The sequence below is a fragment of the Ailuropoda melanoleuca genome, chromosome 13 (genome assembly GCF_002007445.2).
Source record: "Ailuropoda melanoleuca isolate Jingjing chromosome 13, ASM200744v2, whole genome shotgun sequence".
NCBI lineage: Eukaryota > Metazoa > Chordata > Mammalia > Carnivora > Ursidae > Ailuropoda > Ailuropoda melanoleuca.
Window position 1 is genome coordinate 67476033 of NC_048230.1, and position 21071 is coordinate 67497103.

General features: G+C 53.6%; 1 protein-coding gene across 3 annotated transcripts in view; it reads right to left on the reverse strand.

The window, feature by feature from the left end:
• The window catches only part of DLGAP4 (DLG associated protein 4), a 163935-nt gene that overhangs the window by 61008 nt on the left and 81856 nt on the right, over window positions 1-21071 (reverse strand). Inside the window, exons 1-5 of one of the 3 annotated variants that reach the window (XM_034640522.1) lie at window positions 20903-21060; window positions 17964-18208; window positions 15418-15532; window positions 12764-12814; window positions 9758-9998 (exon numbers count right to left, since the gene is read on the reverse strand). In XM_034640522.1, coding sequence (XP_034496413.1) covers window positions 9758-9998; window positions 12764-12814; window positions 15418-15532; window positions 17964-18118 — 562 coding nt within the window. In that variant the 5' untranslated portion in view covers window positions 18119-18208; window positions 20903-21060. Of the gene's footprint in view, window positions 1-9757; window positions 9999-12763; window positions 12815-15417; window positions 15533-17963; window positions 18209-20902; window positions 21061-21071 lie in introns of those variants that run through there. The other 2 variants (XM_034640523.1, XM_011221273.3) reach the window with 2 other exon arrangements.

The following is a 21071-nucleotide window of genomic DNA, read 5'->3' on the forward strand; positions in this document are numbered from 1 at the left end:
CGGGGCGGGCGGGGACGCGCGGGGCCCGCTCGGCACGTGGCCCGGCGCGCGCTCGCGGCTTGCCGCTGCGCAAGCGCTGGGCGCGCTCAGCCAGCCCACGCCCAGGCCGACTGACGGTGAGAGGGAGCGCGCGCCCACGTCGGCACGCGCATGCCTGAGCACCGGGAGCTCCGCCCCTCGAGCCGCCGCGCCAAACCGGTTCCAGCTGGAACGGGACGCATGCTCCGTGCCGGGGGAGGAGCGGTGCTAGTTCGCGCTAGTTCACTGTGGCGACACCTCGCTGTCACCGGGGGAAACTGAGGGTCACAGCAAGCAGGTCTCCTTCAGCTGGTCTCTTCAGCCCTGCATGGTCAAATTAGACCTCAAGTACTATGGACTTTACGTCCTAAGTGTTTCTAGTTGTCCCCTCCCTTCCATCCTCCCTTTACTGTCCTCAGACGGAGTCCTCCCGACTGGGTTCGAGTCCCGACTCACCCTTTGGAGGGCTGTGTGACCTTGTATGAGATGCTCTTTCAGACTCCCTGAGCCTTCGATTCCTCCTCAGCAAAATAAAACCAGCACACTCAGTGTGCCCTGAAGGGCAAAGTGCAGTAGGCGCTGCCTAAATCATTCCCTTCAGGTCTCGTGGCCCTCCCTGTTCCCCATTTCTCTCCTGCGAGTCCCCCACTCCTCATTTAGTCCTGGTAGAGTTGCTTCCTTACAGGCTCACCTCTCTCGGCTGTAGGTCGGCCATCCACAGACCCAGCTCCTCTTCCCTGACCTTCCTTGCTGGGTGACTTAGGCCAGTCCCTTACCTTCTCTGCGCATCTCTTTAATACACGTAAAATGGAGGAAAGAATCTTAAGATGATACAGTGTTTCTGATACCACTGTAGCGATTTTTGTATAAAGGCATAATAACAAAAGAAAATGAGGATTATTGAGCCATTTTGATGCCAGACACTGCGCTAATAAGCACTTTGAAAGTATTAGCTTACTCTGTCCTACTCACAGTCACTATGCTACACCTGTGCTATTCAGGTAGCATTCATCTTTAAATTGACTTACTTAGAAAAATTCAAGAAACCCCTAAGGATGAGCCAGGCTCAGTCTTGCTCAGCCCCAGCCACACGGAACCCTGCTCCTGCCCCAACGCACCAGGCACCCTCCTGCCCCAGGACTTCTCTTCCCTGCCTGGCACACCTCCCCAGCTTCCTCCAAGTCTTTGCTTAAACACCTGTTTCTCAAGGACGTCTACCCTAATTATCCTGTTTGTGCTATCCCCCTGCTCTAGGCTATCTTCTGATGAACGATATGCTTATATGTGTTATTTATTGTTTTGTCTGCCCCCCCCCCCCCTGCTGAACAGAATACACTCTCCATGAAGGCAGGGGTTTCTGTTTTGTTCACTGATGTGTCCCTGATGAGCATGGCCTGGCCCACCGTAGGTGATCAATAAACATCTATCCAGTGAAAGAGTAGACTGATGGCAAGGCTCACGTCCTTAACCACTACTTAGTAGGAGCTCCACGGTTCCATTTAAGTACCTTAGTCTCTCCTCCTTTGGAGTCTCTACATCTGAGGGTGTAAGAAATGCCCCTTGTTCAAGAATCTCAATCCTCGCTTCATAGCCTGCCCACCAGTCCTTAAGCCCAGTTATTATTTCCCCCAAAAGGCTCAATGGGTCTGCCTAAAAACAGGGTTTAGAAGGGTGATGATTTGTGCACTGGGCACACAGTAGGCACTCGATTAACCAGGAACGTTCTGGACCAAGGCTTGGTAGAGCCCTGGGAGGAAGGCTGCCTTCTGCTCAGTGCCTTCTGTGCAGAGAGGTACAACAGGGAATTCTGACCCCTCATCACTCATTCCAGGAAGACCTCCTGAATCCTCTCATTACTCTTTGACTTTATGGCCCCTGCCCAGGCCTCACTGCTTTGCCTGGACCTCAAACCCATCCTGGCCAGGTTGCCACATAATTTTCCCTGAAACTCTTGCAACCATGCCACACTTCTTTACCAGGACCCTGGATGGCTCCCCTGCCCACAGCATAATGGGAGATTCAAGGCTTAGGAGTCAAGCAGACCCAGGTGGGAAATAGCTCCCTGACCTACTAACTGGGTGACCTTGACCTGACACTCACCTTCTTTAGGCTGTAGTTTCTTTGAAAGAGTTCTGTCACATGTGTATATGCGTACATATGTGAGGTTAAACTGGGTTAACTCAGGAATGTCAGATGTGTAAATATTCTGGCCACAGCAGACATCACCAGTTTATGGTAGCACACTTCTCTGCTTAACTAAATCTCAGTCTTGGGCTCTAGGCATCAGAGATGACACAGGAGTTGAAGCCTATTTGCAATCTCAGGACATGATGGTCTTTGAGGTTCCTCTCAGCCCTGACACTCGGAACTGGAGTGTTCAATCTGACAGTAGCCCATAGTGTAATAATCAGAGATTGTGGAGGGCTAAGCCTGGGGGAGGGCTTCAGGGGAACAAGGCTGACCGGAGGGTTGACTGCTTACTGGAATTTTGTCAGCCTCCCCTCCTCTGTGGAGGAGGGAGTGAATCAGAGGAGAAGCTGGGAACATTCTCGGGGAGAGGGGAGGGGACAAAGGGACTCAGAGGATGACTTGGATGGGAGGTATTTGGGTGAGGAAGGAGGTCCCCAAACTCAAGCCTCACAAAATTGACGGAGAATTTGAAGCATAGGGAGGGGCTGGAAACCCCCAGAGTGACACAGGAGAGAGGAATCCTGAGCAAGAAGCAAGCTTGTATCCCAGGCCAGGAACCTATCCCAGCTCAGCGTAGGGCTTCAAGCACTCAAGAGAGCCCCCCCCCATGTGTGTGTAACCTGTTTTGTGTGTGTGTGTGTGTATGTAAACACACATGCACATGGAATCATGTGCTGGTGCAGAGAGGGCAGCTGGCAGGACCTGGGGGGTGCGGGGGTGCCTCCCAGGCCCCTGGGTGATGCCACAGCCTCCCTTTTGGTTCCGAGGGAGTGGGAGAGACATAGAAGGGGAGGCTAGGGAGGGAGGATGGCCAGAAACTGGCACAGAAGGGGAGGAAGTGGGGGGCTGTGGGGGGAATAGGGTTGAGGGAGAGAAACTGAAAGGCTAAGATGGTGGGAGAGAGTGCAGGGGAAGCTGGAAGAAAGGGATGGCGAAAGGGGGGAGGAGAGGAGAATGCGCACTAGTGGGAGCTGGGCAGAGGGAGGGAGAGTCTTCTTTGTTCTTTCTTCTTCTCTTTCCCAGAGGGTGAAAGGAGGCAGGATGGGGCTGACTGGGGGGTGATGGCAACCCTGTGGCCCCTTCCAGGTAGGTCCTTTGGCTGGGAGGGCCATATATATATAGCCAAGCTGCTGCTTTCCCCACCATCCTAGCTGGAGCTGACCCTGCCTGCCAGTCACCTGCCAGAGCTAATTCTGGAATGTGGAATCTGGGTCAGAAGGGGGGAGGAAGAGAGAGGAGTGGTGGCAGCGGCACCGGCAGCTGGGAAGCTGGTGAGCTCTGAGTGGGTGGGTGGGCAGGCAGCTCCAGGCTCTGCCCACAGCCACTCTGGAGGGGCCCTCCCCTTCCAGGCTATGCCTCAATAACCAGTCCTTGCCCACATCCACCCACCTGCCTGCATATGGCCTGAGTCCATACATGCCCATGTGCGAGTGACAAAGAGCTGTCATAACCCTCAGCAACCTGGGGGCTCAGAACAGCCCCAGGTGTGNGCTGAACAGAATACACTCTCCATGAAGGCAGGGGTTTCTGTTTTGTTCACTGATGTGTCCCTGATGAGCATGGCCTGGCCCACCGTAGGTGATCAATAAACATCTATCCAGTGAAAGAGTAGACTGATGGCAAGGCTCACGTCCTTAACCACTACTTAGTAGGAGCTCCACGGTTCCATTTAAGTACCTTAGTCTCTCCTCCTTTGGAGTCTCTACATCTGAGGGTGTAAGAAATGCCCCTTGTTCAAGAATCTCAATCCTCGCTTCATAGCCTGCCCACCAGTCCTTAAGCCCAGTTATTATTTCCCCCAAAAGGCTCAATGGGTCTGCCTAAAAACAGGGTTTAGAAGGGTGATGATTTGTGCACTGGGCACACAGTAGGCACTCGATTAACCAGGAACGTTCTGGACCAAGGCTTGGTAGAGCCCTGGGAGGAAGGCTGCCTTCTACTCAGTGCCTTCTGTGCAGAGAGGTACAACAGGGAATTCTGACCCCTCATCACTCATTCCAGGAAGACCTCCTGAATCCTCTCATTACTCTTTGACTTTATGGCCCCTGCCCAGGCCTCACTGCTTTGCCTGGACCTCAAACCCATCCTGGCCAGGTTGCCACATAATTTTCCCTGAAACTCTTGCAACCATGCCACACTTCTTTACCAGGACCCTGGATGGCTCCCCTGCCCACAGCATAATGGGAGATTCAAGGCTTAGGAGTCAAGCAGACCCAGGTGGGAAATAGCTCCCTGACCTACTAACTGGGTGACCTTGACCTGACACTCACCTTCTTTAGGCTGTAGTTTCTTTGAAAGAGTTCTGTCACATGTGTATATGCGTACATATGTGAGGTTAAACTGGGTTAACTCAGGAATGTCAGATGTGTAAATATTCTGGCCACAGCAGACATCACCAGTTTATGGTAGCACACTTCTCTGCTTAACTAAATCTCAGTCTTGGGCTCTAGGCATCAGAGATGACACAGGAGTTGAAGCCTATTTGCAATCTCAGGACATGATGGTCTTTGAGGTTCCTCTCAGCCCTGACACTCGGAACTGGAGTGTTCAATCTGACAGGAGCCCATAGTGTAATAATCAGAGATTGTGGAGGGCTAAGCCTGGGGGAGGGCTTCAGGGGAACAAGGCTGACCGGAGGGTTGACTGCTTACTGGAATTTTGTCAGCCTCCCCTCCTCTGTGGAGGAGGGAGTGAATCAGAGGAGAAGCTGGGAACATTCTCGGGGAGAGGGGAGGGGACAAAGGGACTCAGAGGATGACTTGGATGGGAGGTATTTGGGTGAGGAAGGAGGTCCCCAAACTCAAGCCTCACAAAATTGACGGAGAATTTGAAGCATAGGGAGGGGCTGGAAACCCCCAGAGTGACACAGGAGAGAGGAATCCTGAGCAAGAAGCAAGCTTGTATCCCAGGCCAGGAACCTATCCCAGCTCAGCGTAGGGCTTCAAGCACTCAAGAGAGCCCCCCCCCATGTGTGTGTAACCTGTTTTGTGTGTGTGTGTGTGTATGTAAACACACATGCACATGGAATCATGTGCTGGTGCAGAGAGGGCAGCTGGCAGGACCTGGGGGGTGCGGGGGTGCCTCCCAGGCCCCTGGGTGATGCCACAGCCTCCCTTTTGGTTCCGAGGGAGTGGGAGAGACATAGAAGGGGAGGCTAGGGAGGGAGGATGGCCAGAAACTGGCACAGAAGGGGAGGAAGTGGGGGGCTGTGGGGGGAATAGGGTTGAGGGAGAGAAACTGAAAGGCTAAGATGGTGGGAGAGAGTGCAGGGGAAGCTGGAAGAAAGGGATGGCGAAAGGGGGGAGGAGAGGAGAATGCGCACTAGTGGGAGCTGGGCAGAGGGAGGGAGAGTCTTCTTTGTTCTTTCTTCTTCTCTTTCCCAGAGGGTGAAAGGAGGCAGGATGGGGCTGACTGGGGGGTGATGGCAACCCTGTGGCCCCTTCCAGGTAGGTCCTTTGGCTGGGAGGGCCATATATATATAGCCAAGCTGCTGCTTTCCCCACCATCCTAGCTGGAGCTGACCCTGCCTGCCAGTCACCTGCCAGAGCTAATTCTGGAATGTGGAATCTGGGTCAGAAGGGGGGAGGAAGAGAGAGGAGTGGTGGCAGCGGCACCGGCAGCTGGGAAGCTGGTGAGCTCTGAGTGGGTGGGTGGGCAGGCAGCTCCAGGCTCTGCCCACAGCCACTCTGGAGGGGCCCTCCCCTTCCAGGCTATGCCTCAATAACCAGTCCTTGCCCACATCCACCCACCTGCCTGCATATGGCCTGAGTCCATACATGCCCATGTGCGAGTGACAAAGAGCTGTCATAACCCTCAGCAACCTGGGGGCTCAGAACAGCCCCAGGTGTGTGTGTACCTGGGGCCTGGACTTCTCACTTCCTGGAGACTGAGCTGAGGAGAGGAGGCCACCTTCTGAGCAGCAGTGACCCCTGTGGGGCAACAGTGGCTGAAATAGGGTGGGCCTGTGTGTTGGTGTTGGTGTGGGTCTCTATGGAGGAAGGTGATTATGGGCAGAATTGCCATGGATGGTTGTGCAAGTTTTCCACCGATTAAGGATACCACATATAAGGCGGGTGCTGTTTACAACACAGACATAGTTGAATTTTATACTTATCATGACAGATTTGTGGCAGATGGCAGAAAAAGACCTTATTCTAATAAAAATTATACATCATGACAATTTTTCAACAGATGGCAATTAAGTGTCTTGCCCTTTCCTAACCCAGCACAAAGGTACCCCGTACAGACCAGCTGCAGCTCTGGGCACAGATTTGATAATCTGGTGGCTTTGGTTTTCCCTGTGAGGCAGGTGGGTTTACCTGCTGAGCCTGAGGAGATCGGAGGGCGGAGGAGAGAAGAGCAAGTATGTAGTGGTCACTGTGGGGACCTGAGAGAGGGCTGACCTGGGAAATGTTGGGGGTGAATTTTTTTGGTGCCTCTCATCTGCTAGAGGCATGATTTCCTCACAGGTGGAGGGGGCATGAGTCTTGAAAGAGACACACACGTGTGTGAGCGTGTGTGCAGGTGTTTGTGGAGATGAGGTGCGTATGTGCGCATGTGGGAGTATCCGCGTGCATATGTTTTTGTAACTTTTCATGACATACCGAGGTCTAAGGGTCTACAACGTCACGTACGTCTGTAAGTAGGTGCCCTCGTGCACACGAGTCTGAGTAGCTGTGAGGTGTTGCTACATGATACTTTGAGTATCTTGGTTCGGCCTGAAGCCCCCAAACTGAGAATAAATGCAGGCCCACATCCCTATATTTAAAGCCAGGTGCTGGAGCCCCCACACAGGACAGACTGTGGGGGTGGGGTATGTGGTTGGTTGTTAGATTTTAGGTTGAGAGAAGCCACATCCAGTCCTGACATAAATCATGACATTCTGCTGTTACGATTGGATGAGACTTTGGGGGTCTTGAAGATAAGTGGTTTTTTTTTAAAGATTTTATTTATTTGAGAAAGAGAGAGAGAGAGTACATGCACCAGCACAGGGAGGGACAGAGCCCCACACAGGGCTCGATGTCATGACCCTGAGATCAAGAGCTGACCTGAAACCAGGAGTCAGATGCTTAACCAACGGAGCCACCCAGGTGCCCTGGATAAGTGTATTTTCTATGTGAGAGGAACATGAATAAATGTGGCCAAGAGAGTGGACTACAGTAGATTTAATTATTGACCTTAATTTTTCACCCCTCCCTGTATCCACACCTATTGCCATAAAAACACAGTTTCTTACACAAAGGTAGGAGGGTACCTCTCCATCCCCTGTCTTTGAGCTCAGTCATATGACTTCCTTTAGCCAATAGAATTTTAGCAGACAGTATGCAAGTGGGGGCCTTGAAATGGCTTGTGTCCTTAGGCTTTCTCTCTCGTGCTTCCGCCATCACCATGAGAAGAACATGCCCTGCCTGGGTCACTGATCCCAGGAGGACCCTTTGGTTCTAGGGCAAGGATGAGAGAGACGTGTGACAGAATTGTTGCTGCTGACCCGCAAATGTGGGAGCAAGAAATACGTGTTAATTGTTGTATTACACTACTTTTGTGGTTCTTTGTTATGCAGCACTATTGTGGCAATAGCTGATCAATGCAGGGACCCAAGCAGTTCTGGGACATGTAGCCATGACCCACCCTTCGTCCATTCATGAGTGATTGGGTCTGGGGAAGATTAGGGAATGCGTGTCTATTTGAAGAAAATTGCCAACATGCTGTATGACCCTCCCTGGGCGCACCTCATGTTTAGAGAACATCTCATGGGCCTGATGATAGGGGGAATCTGACCCCTTCCCTAAGGCTCATAGGGGAATGTAGCAAGGTGTCTGGGAGAGCCTGGCAGGGATCCCCTGGATTCAGAGGTCCTACAACTAAGCCTCAACATCTGCTAGGAGACCTCTAAAATGGAGAGACTGGCAGGGTTACCCATGACAGCAGGTCTAGAAGAAGGGCTGTCTCAGAGAAACCCATACTGTCAGAGCTCCCCATGGCAAGGGCCTCATTGTCACACAGGTAGAGTGGGCGTCAAGGAAGAAAGTGGGGCTGGAGTTGTCATCAGAGGATTTTGTTCACCCGCCTGGTAGGGCCAGGTCCCCTAGTGAAGAGAAGCTGAGTGGGGAGGAGGGGTCCAGCAGATGGAGATGCAGTGGGGGAATAAGCAGTAGGCTGGAGGGGGACTGCCCATGCCAGGGAAGGAGGCACCATGAGGCCCTCTGAAAGCACCACTTAGCAGAGAGCCAGCATGTGGCATCTGGCATCCAGAAAGTCCCAACACTAGACAACACCTGCACTGGCTACCTTCCCCTGCCACCTGGGGGACCAGAAACAGCCACTAGTGAACAAGGGACAGAGCCAACAATGACCACCACGCCCAGCTCCCTCCTGCAGGCTTCATAGCCCGAGTCAGGCTCTACCGGCATTAGCATGAGATCTGAGGATGATAAGACCCGAAGGTCTGCAGTGAGGCCAGACTGGATTCTTAACACCTGAATATGAGACCATTCCTTATGGTCTATAAGTGACTGGAAAAGCTCAGGGATCTGCCCAGCTATCACCCAGGACTGGAGAGGCAATAGTGAGCCAAAGTCCTTTCTTGCTCTGCCCCCTGCAAAGACGAGTTCATTCATTCGATAAACTAATTTCCTGTGTACGGAATATGCATAGGGTTCAAGCTCATTTATTTCCATCCAACACCAATTGAGCACTTGAAACACGTCTCTTTCCTACCACAATCCAATCCCAACTGCTTCTGACTGCCAGGAAAGTCAGAGTCATGTCTGAGAACCAACAATAATAGCTCCCACCATGTGCAAGACCCTGCCTGAACACTCCCTTATCTCGTCTCCTCAAGAACTCTCTGGGGCCTGGCTTATGCCTCAGTTTATAAATGAGGAAACGGAGACTCCCTGAGGAAAACTAGCTAGCCGGAGTAAGATCGAAGTCTCTCTACTAAACCAGAAATGGTCTGTGATTTTCCCTGGTCTTGGTTTTCATGGCTTAGTCTGTGACACGGGGTTCCCTTTTTCTCTGATCATGCATAGACTGTCAGCAGAGAACTTACAACAAGTATCAGGAAGGACAGGCGGTCTCTGTGGCTATGAGAGACACCTGCAAACCCACTCCGCTGAGAAGGCTCAGTGCAGACACCATCCTCCTTCCTGCAGGGTCTAACTCTCACCATAGGTTTGCCTACCTGAACTAATCCAAACAGGGAGGTAGGGCAGCTTCAGTGAGCCCTGCCCACCAGCACGTGGCTGCTTTGAGCCAGGGCTGGGACAGTCACGGGCAACCAAATATCCCAAAGTGGGACCCGTCTCTGACCCCGTCCCCCTACTGCCAGTGATGACATCTGCCTCTGTGACCCCCATTTGAGCTCCAATTTGTCCGTCGGTGGGAAGTTCAGTCTCAAGGCCTCCTGCTTTTGCTCCTAACTAGCCCTTCAATGCTGGCTAGCCCACCATGGATTCTTCCCCGGCATTCCCCACATCTGGTCCACCAGGAATGGTCCCTGGGGGCCCCTTGTGAGAAACAAAAACAACCCCCCCATCTCAGTACTCACTCGGAAGCGTGCGACTGTTGCTGAGGCTGCCAGTGCTGGGCGGGGGGGAGAGGGACTGCAGGGAGACACTGTCCTCCTCCTGCGAGCAGCCCGCCTGGATGGCCCGCAAGTAGCTGTGGCTGCGGGAGCGAAAGTAGCTGGGCAGCGGCAAGTCCAGTGCCTCCGCGGCTGCAGACTCGGCTTCGCTGCAGGCAGACTCGCAGGCTGCCTCATACTGGTCGCTCAGATCCGCCTCCCGTACCTAGCCGGGCAAAGGCGCGCGTCAGGGGCCAGCAGCGCCCATTCTGGAGGCATGGGGTGCTGCGTGGTTCGCTCAGCGTCAGGGCTGGAAAGTCAGTGAGGCCTCAAGCTAACCCCCGCTTTCTTCACGTCTCACTCACAGTATGGGACAGACAAATGGAAACCTTAAGAAGGGATAGCCCCTGTCACTTCTTTGGACCTCAATTTTCCCATGTCTACAATGCAGGAGAAACTATTAAGGATACTTCGTGGATCCTGTGTTTCCACACTGATCAATTGATAGATCTTGAGGTCACATCTGAATTCAGCCGCACAGAGGGCTGTAATCAATTAGTAATGTCTACCTTGAATGTTGGAATGGAAGGTGGCAGTAGGTGTGCTAGATATTTACCATCTTATGGTCCAATTCCTTTATTTTCACAAGCAAAGAAACTGAGGGGCAGTGAGGCGAAGATACTTGCCGGGTGTATCCAGTGAGGAAGTGGCTGAATCAATACTCCAAATATGAATTTAAGGAAGATTAATGTAGCCCTGGAGTACAGAATGAATGTTGGGAAGGGAGTCTGGAACAGAGGCAGAGGCCAGAGATGAAGCTGATGCAATAGTCTGGTAAGAGAGGATAAGACTGGAACGGGGGTAGTGGCAGTGAGGATTGATTAGTGATGTCTGCCATGGGCAGTATAAAGAATGGTGACATGTGTGCTATTTGTCATCTCACACCTAGTTCAACCTTATCCAGATAGTTTCTAAGTGTCTCTCTACAGATGGCCATCCCAGACCCTACAGATCTGCAGCTGAGAGTGTGAGCATACAGGGGCCCGCCATACATATATTCTCCAAGCGTTCTGGAAGGGTGTGTTTGACCCCGGTCTTAGGCCATGATGGTAACTGGAGACCAGAGTATGAGCTGAGGAGTCAGAGGGCAAAGGATGGACACTGAGCGGAGGTCCTGGGGGGAGGCCTGGGCAAGAAGGGAGGGGGGAGAAGCTGACTGCCCACCACATGGAGGAAAGGTGGAGCTGTGCCTGGGGCAGCTCTACCTGTGTGGCCTCTGACTATCACTCTCCTCTGGGTCAGTGTTTCCTACCTGAATAAAGGCCTGGCACTGCATCAGGTAAAACTACTAGACGGATCATCACCCAATTTGGAGCATATGTGTTTGGAAAGGTCTAACTTTGTGCTGTCCAATATGGTAGCAACTAACCACATGTGGCTATTTAGGTTTAAATTAATTAAAATTAAACAAAAATTCAGTTCCTTAGCCACACTAGCTATATTTTATGTGCTCGTGCCACCTTACGGGGCAGCTTGTAGTACAGAACATTTCCATCTTCACAGAAAGTTCTGTCGGACAACAGTGATAAATTAAAATGTAGGCCATGTGGCATACCCAACATTCACTTGGAGTGGGTTGGAAAGAGACGGGTGTTTATCCTCCACAGCTGTAACCTGAAGTACACTGAGAGGCCCTTGTGATTGCCAAGGGCAATGAGGTCTTGCTTTGGGATTGCAGGCATGGCACAGTTCTGGAACTGGACTGCCAGAGTTTCCACCTGGGTCCATCATTTCCTTGCAATATAAACGTGGGCAAGTCACTGAACTGCTCTGTGCCTCAGTTTCCCATCTATAAAATAAGGGCTAATTATAGACCAAATTTCTTAGGATTGTTGTCAAGATTAAATGAGATCATTCATATCACACACACACAACAGTGTCAGGAGAATAAGCATCTGGTGACCTGTCCCTATTATCATAGGGAGCTCTTGGGATAGAGGCAAGGATTTGTAAGTATCGGTTAACATGCTCCCGAGCTCTGGGAGGATAGGCCAGCTGGTCAGAGCTTTGGTATGTGTATCACTGAGGACATATCGTGTGCAGGCAACATCCCGGAATTTTGTATGTTAACACATCACATCCTTACCACAAGCCTGGGGAAGTTAAGGGGGAGGAAAAGGTCACCTGGCCCCCTGTGGGCTCCCCAAAGACCCTCTGGAATAATATGTTTGAGAAGAAAACATGAACGTGGGAGGCACATGAGGCATCTGCAGCTAGAATCAGGAGGTGAGGGGCCAGTCCTAATTTTGCTCCTTGGACAGGTTCCTTGTCCACTCCCGGCCACAATGAGGGGGTGAGCTTGGAGCACCTTTCAGCCTCTCTTTGTGGTCTTGGGGCTGGGGCCTGGGAAGGAGGAGAGGGCCACTTCCAGGGCAGGGTGGGTGTGCACAGGAGGGGGCACCTTAGGGTAAACAGAGAGCAGCTTGCCAGGACTAGCTCCACCCCAGCAAGTTTTGTAAAATGGAAAAGTCTCTGCATTCATGCCAACACCCCAACATCCTTAAAGGTCTTATTGGAGCCCAAAAAAGGAGAAAAGTTAGGGGATCTGGGGTATGGGACCTGGAGACTAATACCACCAGCCCCCAGCTGCCAACCTGTCCAAATAAAACAGTCTCCCTAGCTAGAAGACACCCAGGGTCCACTTTCCTTTACCCTGGGATTATTTCTTGCCCCATCCATAGGACCTAGCCCATTCTTTCCCATTTTTGAGAAGAAGAAACCAAGACACAGAAAAGTGAAGTGAAAGGGTCAGTGAGGGAAAGGCCAGGGCAGAGCGTGAGCCTCAACTCCATGCTCACTGGCAGTGTCTTTCTTGGTGCTGGATCTGCGGGCACCTGCCGGGGCCAAGGGCTGGGACCACTCAGATGCCAGGCCTCAGGCCTAGCCCTGGACTCTGGAATTGGGGTATGAGAGAATGGCAAACATACTGACCTGCTGCTCATGGCCAAACAACTGGGGGATCAGGGAGGCCTGTCCAAAAATCTGCAGGAAAGAGAGGGGGAGGGTTATGGGGAGACCAAGGCTGGGGGCTGGGGGAGGGTATTCAGACTTGGCTGCAAGAGAACTAATGGCTGGCTGGTCTAACGTCCTCCCCAGACTGGCTGAGGCCTAGTCTGCTAGGAGGTCTCACTTAGCTTCCTACAGGGATGGGAGGCTTACTCCAGGGCTGGGTGCTACTGAGGATTTGTAATCTGCTGTTTACACATCTTTCTTTTGGTCTGGTCCCTGGGAGATGCTCTGTCTGCTGCCTCTCACATAGGCAGGCAGCCCCTCACGCCCAGATCTACATATTAGGCACAGAGCCCAGAGCCTTCTCTTCCCTGGTCAGGGCCTACATAGTCCACTGCCCGGTGGGAGGGGCAGTCCTTCTGGCAGGAGTCAAGACCTCAGAGACACAGTCAGAGCTGGGACATCTCTGACTCTAGGGCCACATACATAGCTTGGGTCACTCAAGCTTCTGGGGGTGAGGGTTTGAGGGCTCAGAGGACCCTGGCCTAGGAAAGAGGTGGGCTGGGCAGGGGGTAGTGGGGTCCCCAGCCTGGTTGATTCCATGTGTCCTTTTGTGTAGCCAAAGGACGAAAGTGTTCCAGATGCCAGGGCCAGGCAGAGGTGAAGATGGGGTGTGTGAGAGAGAAAGACTCAGAGAGAAACATGGATGTGGGACCAACTAGAGGGAGTCAAAGAAAAATGTGAATGAGGGGAGAGAAAAACAGAGGGAGACAGATACAAACAGGAAGACGGAGAGACAAGAGAACATAGCAGGATAGGAGACACAGGGATGGAAGCCACCCATTCAGCACGCACCCATGTGCCCTGTGCCACATGCTGAGGACAAGGACGCCATGGGGAGCCACACGGCAAGGTCCCCACCTGCAGGGAGCTCCCGGTCTTAAGAATGAGACAGACATCAAGTAAATAAACAGATATAACTCCAGACAGTGCAAGTGCTGTCAAGAAAATTAAGCAGGGTAAGGAAACAGTGTCCTGGGGGCTCCTTTCGATGAGTGATAGGGCAGGTTCCCCTGAGGTGACGTTTCAGCCGAGACGGGAGACACAGAGAAGAACCAGCTGAGCAAAGATCTGAGCGAGGGGTGCTCTTGGGAGAGGAAACAGCAAGGTGTGTGAGGAGCAGAAAGGAGGCCGGTGTGGCTGGAACAGGACAGTGACAGAGCATCTGAGATTCCGTGTGAGAGGGAGGCAGGCCTGCACGCAGCTGAGTAAGGAGTCTGGCTTTCACTAGGGGCAGGCGGGAGCCACGGAGGGTTTGGAGCAGGGACATGGTATGATGTGCCTTACCTCTTTCACAGGCTCCCTCTGGCCCTTGGGAACAGAGTGCAGGTGGCAGGCGTGGAGGCCAGGAGACTCGGTGGGGCCCGTGTGAGGGTGGCAGGGACAGAGTCCCACGGTTGGGGTGCTCTATTCCTCCCCACGTCTGAGGTCAGGCTCCTTGGTTTCGGAATGACAGTGCTAAGGGCAGGGGTCTGGGAGCTTAGGGGGGCATGCTATGGCCAGGCCAGAAACAGTGAAGTGGTGAGGAGCTGGGATCCGAAAGCCTTCCAGGTCTAAGCAGTGCGTTAGCTCGGGCCATGGGGCTACACACAGTGGGACGTGGGGCCTGTCCCTGCACAGAAAGGAGGCTGGGCTGCACCTGGCGCTGCCACTGCCCCACTCTGCTACTCCTAGCAGTTGCTGTCCTCTCTGGCCTCATCTCCCCATCCACACAATAGGCGGAGCCCTGGAAACTTGGCTGGTCCTCCCTTTGCAAACCCTGAAGTACTGTGCACATGGCAGGAGCTGGGGTCCGGGTGTAGGTCTGACAGCCCTGGATCTCTGCCCAGCTCTGCCTCCTCCTTGCTGTGTGATCTCACGCAGCTGAGCCTCAGTTTCCTCATCTGTGAATTGGAGATATAAATAATAAACACACCCACCCCCCAATGTGGCTGTGAGGGTTCAAGGAGCTGGGAGTTAAGAGAATGAAAAGTGCAGCACAACATGCTTATTGCTGCAGAAGTGTCTGGGCCTCAGAAGTCCAACTTTCCACTGAGCCTGTGGGACACGGACGTCCAGAGTGGAGAAGCAACTTACCCAAGGTCACACAGCAAGATAACAATAACAACCACAAAGTTAGCTACGCTTTGCTGAGAACACTATGTTCCTAGCTCATTAATTCCTCACAACGCTTTGAAATAGGAATTATCACCCTTCTGCATAAATCAGGAAACTGAGGCTCAGGGAGGGAGTGACTTGTCCTGGGTTCATACTCTCAGTGACAAGACTGGGACTCAGGTTCAGGTCTCCAGTTCCCTGTCTTCAGGGCTCCTGGGTCTACAGCAGTGGTGTGGCCCCTCTCTCAGGGCCCTCAGCTCAGGCCATGGCATGTCAGGCCCTGTGACTGCTCTCTAGCCACAGGACAGTCAGTGGGACAGACACACATACACAGGCAGCTATGGGAACAAAGACCAAACAGAAGCATAGTGCAGACATCTGGGGACCGCTCGACAGGGGCTGGGCCTGGATGTCTGCTTCTGGGTGAGAGCTGGGGCTCTCCCAAGCCCACTGACCTTCTGGCTAGTCGCCACGCTCACCTGGCTGATGCAGCTGGAGTCGTTGAGGCTGTCGCTGACAGGGTTGTAGTCCTCCTCCCAGCTCGGACACTTGGAGGGCAGCAGCATGTCCACTGAATCCAGGCGGTCCAGACTCCTGGTGAGGGTGGGGAGCAGACAGGGCTCAGCCCACCCATTGTTCATGAGAAACAGGCCCAGAGGGGGAAAAGACTGGCCAAGGTCATCCAGTGGCAGAGGGAAAAATGGAAGTCACTGACAGCTTGTAAGGTGTCAGGAGGGTGTGTGTGAAGATTCGGGGCAAGAGGGCCGGGTGAAGGGCACCGAGCAAGGGAAGAGCTCCTAGCTCTTCTAGGCTTGAATCTGGAGGGTGGGGTGATCTTCACCTGTCATGTCTGCTACTGCCACGAGGTGGCAGCACAAGCTCACTTTTGACCATTTCAAACCAAGGCAGCCCACACCAGCCCAATTCTACAGCCCCCTGCCCCACAGGTCGGGGCAATTCCAATGGCCGGACAGAGGAGGTAGGTCAAGGCTTGCATCCTTGATCTCAGGCTAGAGCTGCCCAAAGGGCATCAGTTTCAACACAATATCCAGGTAGCTTCCACCAGGCCCCCAAAGACTCACCGCTTCTTCTCAAGGCCCCTGCTCTTCAATTTTTCTCACATCTACCTGACCCTGGGTTTCTCCCTCACCACTGCTCTGGGGTTAAAATCCAAGCACCCAACAGCTCAGGCCTTGACAGAGATGGGCTTGGATTGGCAAGGAGCTTCCTCACTGGGTGACCCTGGGCAAGTCATGGCCCCTTGCCTATGTCTCAGTTTCCTCACCTACAAAGCGGGGTTGACATTGTTCCTGCTTTTTGGAGCTCTGATGAGGATGATTCAGTAATGCACGCTGAAGTGCACTGGGGCAGGCACAGAGCCCAGAGTGCGGCAAGTGCTAGCAGATGGCGCCCATTACTACTGATACTATTATTATTATTTATTCCCTCATTCAAGGTCTGGGCCTGGGTCCTGTCCTCCTCTCCCACCTCAGTGCCCACTGGTCATTCATGGAAGTGTAGGATCCCAGGACTAGAAGGGTCTTAGAGATCATCCAGCTTAGCCCCCTCACCTAAAGATGAGGAAACTGAGGCCCAGAGAGGGACAGACCTGGGACTGGCCAGTGGTGTCCTGAATTCCCACCTGGAGGCCATTCCCTGCCTTCTGTCCCACTGGCACGGCTTAAGCAAATCCCTGTCACAAGGACTCCGGGCTTCTGGAGTACACTGCCCCTCCCTGCCTCTCCCTGCCTCAGTGCTCTGTCACCTTACCTGTTCTTTTCCCTCGTCACTGTCCTCCCAGGCCCCCTCCTCCTGGAAGGCTCTTGCCCCCAGTAGTTGAAGAACTAGGACTAAGCTTGTTTACCTTAACTCATCTTTTTGTTTCTGACTTGCTTTTGTTTCTTTACCTCAAAGGACTTTGAACCCCTCCTACTAAGTTTTACCTGGTTTGTACTTGATGATGGGCTTTCTATAACTCCGCCCCCCATTCTTTTCTGTTCTGATCCCCATGGTGACTTCTGCATGTGAAAGCCTCACCTTTCTCTAACATTTTAATTGTTGCTTTCTGTGTGCATGCATCTCATTTGTGTATACTTAAAAAAAAATTGTTCATACTTTCATTAACTCTTCCAAGTCTTAAAGCAACAGGAAAGGGCTCGAATGGTGGAATTCCAGGCAGGGTGACGGGACAGGTGAAGGCTGTCTGTCTCCCTTTGACTTCGGCTACACCTTTCTCCCCAGAGCTCACCGCAGGGACTGATTACAGGGGCAAGGGCAGAGGGGGCTCTGGCCTTCCCTGGGCAGTACCTTGCTGGTACAAGTAGTGGGTTCACCAGGGGCAGGGTTCTCCTCACCTGAAGAAGAGGGTTCCCTGGCCCAGTTCCCCTGTGGGAGTGGAACTCACCTGGTGGTGTGACTCCTGCGGGCAGGGACAGTCACTCTAGAGTGACTCTCCTTATCATGTACCAAAAGATGAGACTCACTGGTGGTCAGGGCTTAACTGTGGGGGGCTTTGGGGTGGTTCATAAATGGCGGAGCTCTCTGGAGTCAACTCGTCCAATAAAGGGGCCAACCTTAGGACGAGGATCTCAGAAAGGATAACCTAAAGGCCGGCTTACCTAGCGGGCGTGCATCATTGGGAGCCCGAGTTCACCTGGATCTGAGGTTGTAGGGCAGGATTCATCTATGGGACAGGGCTTTCCTAGGGGGCTGTAGGCAAGGAAAGCGAGGTTCCCAGGGGTGGGACACACCTGTGAAGAACTCACCCAGGGACGAGCCTTGCCAGTGAGCAGAGCTTGAGAGAGAGGAGGCGGCTTTCTCAGGGAAGAGCTCACGTCGGGGGGTGGAACGCGGGCGGGGAGGCCTCCACTGGGGCGGGTTAGCCTGTGGGCGGGGCTCCCAGTGCGCGGGACTTGGGAGACCTGGGCTGGGACTCGGTCTGCGGAGAGGCTCTCCCGGGGGGCGGAGCTCCGGGGGGCAGGGCTAGCCTGTGGGAGGGCTCTAGGAAGCGGCACTGCGCGCTCACCTGCGGGGGTTGCTCTGCTCTCCCAGCGACTGCTGCGTGGCTCTCAGGTAGCTCTGGCGCCGCGCTGCCGTCTTGGGTGAGGGCTTGGGGCTGCCGCCGCCGGACTCATCGCTGTCCTCGTCGCCCATGGCCTTGATGTAGCTGCCGCTGCGCATGCGCCTGCAGGGGATGGGGCCCTCGGCCGAGGCGTCCGCCTCGCGCGGCGATAGCAGCGCGGTGCTCCACTCGCCCCCGCCGCCGGGCACCTGAGGATGGGCGGACAAACCTCAACGAAGGTGGGAAGGGATCGGGGGCAGCGCACACTCTCAGCGCGCCGCCGGCCGCCCATCCTGGAGCACAACACCTGGAGAATGGTGCTCCGGACCCTGAAGCTCCCCGCAGCTCCCCGCTCCCCACCTCGGAGGGTTTCAGCCTTCCGTGCTGGGTACTGCCACGAAGCCACCAGCAGCCGGGCAGAGCCCCGGGCTGGGAAGGATATCTTGAGTTCCAGAGCCGGCTCTGCCACAGCTTCACTGTGTGGTCTTAAGTAAATCCTTGTCCCTCTGGGGCCTCCGATTTCTCCATGGATCCCAAGCTGGGTGTGCCAAAAACAGCCCAAAACTGCAGCTCCTTTTCTGAGCACCCACTGTGTTCCCATCACGTCACCCTGCTATCTTAGAGGATGGCTTATGATCCCACTACACAGATGAGAACATCAGTCCAGACAGAGGCCCTCAGACCTGGCACCAAGATCCTGCGCTAGGATGGGGGCGGGGGCAGGGAGGACTGGTCAGAGGACGCCAGCACATCAGCAGAGGGGCAGGGTCCTTGGAGCCATCCAATCCACATCCTGTATCCCTTACTAGTGGGTAAGAAGCCCAGGCACAGGGAGCATAGAGGCTGGTCTGGCAGCCAGGTGGCACCCTGGAAAAGGGGCTGTCCCATCTGACATGCACACACAGGGGACCTTCACCTCATGATGAAAGATTCCACACATCTTAGCACTTCCAAGGTCCCTCAGCCCAAGCACAGAGCGATCACACCCGGCCATGTACGCACATCTCAGAGAGCAAACATACCTTCCCCACGCCCCTTCTCACCAGCACATGCCCCACAGCAGCCACCTCACCACATGCATGCACGCCGATCAACAAGTGTGCAACACGAACGCAGGCGTACTCACATCCCTCCTCACGAACACAGCAGCAACCACCGCACTGCGGACACACTGCAGCATGGCCCCACCTCACTGTGTCTTTGTCTCAACACATACAGAGCGCATACCCTTGCTAGGTTCTATGCACTTCACCAGATGCCCGGGTGACACATTTCTCAGCATACACAGCATCGCCATTCTTTAGCACATGCATGAGAACCACACTCCCTGAATCACCACATCTACACAGATGCCACATCCTTCCAGTTGCCCGAACTGCCATGGGCCACTTCTCGGCTGAGGGACCGTCCTAGTCTGGGACTCCCACCCCAGGACCCCCTCACCTAATCCTCCCCCTCCCCCGCCACCAGCTAACTGCCCAGCCAGTCACTAGGGCCTGCACATTCTAGCTGCCAAACCATTTGCTAGTTCATCTTCCCTACCTCCACTTGTCCCTTGGGAAGGTGGCCTTCAAACTTTCTGCTTAAAACCTGTTGCTACCCCAGCATCCCCCCACCCAACCTCCCATGACCCAAGCAGGCAGCACAAACCCCAGGGCCTGCAGGGCCACCCTTTCATGGTGTTTCTGAAGCATTTTCACATGATCAGACCAAACCACACCATTCTGAGAGGGAGCCAGGTCACACACCACCCTCTCTGATGTTTCTAAACTAAGGAAGTGGATTGAGAGCCACAAAAGCCTTAAATATATAAAATACTGCCTAGATTTCCATTTTTCTCCTATTGAAAAAAAAATAGCTTTTGCCCCCATAGTCTCACTGCCTTTGGAATTTTTATATAGAATGACAAGAACTCAGGGCTTTGTCAGACTTTGATGTTCATCTGGTTCAAAATGCATCTAATGTGCTCCCAAAGGCTGGCAAGGCCTGTGCCGGCACACCCCCCAGGATGAAGCGCTCACCACCTACAGAAGCAGCCCCTTCCATCTTGGTGGTTACTGAAACCTGCTTCCTGTCACTTCCACCCACAGCCTGGGTCCTGCCCCCAGGAACTGCTCCCGTTCATAGCCACTGGGTTGGCTCTCAAGAGCCCCAGGGGGATGTGTAGCAACAGAGATGTCTCTGAGCCTTCTGCCGCTTTCCAGGAGTGTGGCTTTGGTGCATCTTAAGTGCCTCAATAAACATTAACACTTGAGAGGGGAAAGCTAGGCCCCCAAGCTGGGTTAGGGCCTCCTGCAGCCCTCCATGCTGATCTCCATCACACTCTGCTCACACTGACATGACTGTCTGTTCATGTCTCTTTCTCTCACAGCATCCTGATAATCGGGGCTCTGTCTTATTTATTTCTAGCTCTGTTCACTTAAATGTCCATTAGTTCCTCTACCCTCTCTCTTCTCACATTTCCCGAGCACTTCCTCTCTGCCAGACCCTGTCCTAGGCCTTAGGGACACACAGCTGCATCAGATGTGGTCCCTGTCTTCAAGGAGCCCCTGGTCTGGTGGGGGTAGCAGGCAGGAGGCTGGCATTTAGAATGCCACGCAATTGGTCCTATGACGAAGGTGGAGGGCACAGCTTCCAGATTTGTCCTCTAGAGGGCAGGTGCACATTTTAGTTCCTACTCTGGGCTGGGCTCAGAAGAACCCTAATCAAAGTCTGCTGAAAGCATGACCAGTGGAAGGAATCCCCTTATTAGCAAGTACCACCAGACATCCATTTCACAGGTGTTTACTCACAGAGGCCCAGAATGAAGTGACTTTCCAAGTAAATCTGTGGTACAGCTAAGGCTCAGAACGGGTGCCCTCCCCACATTCCTTAACCCACCCCAAACCGTGGGAGGGACCCACCTGCAGGTAATGGTAGGCTAGACCCTGGTGGCAGGATTTGGACTTTAGCAGGCTCTTATCCAAGGTGGCTGAGGTCTTCTGGCAGACTTCATGGGCGTGGCTGAGGGTCAGAGTGGACCAGGAGCCCCGCTTGACATAGTTGGTGTCGGTGCCCACGCCAAGGCTGGGG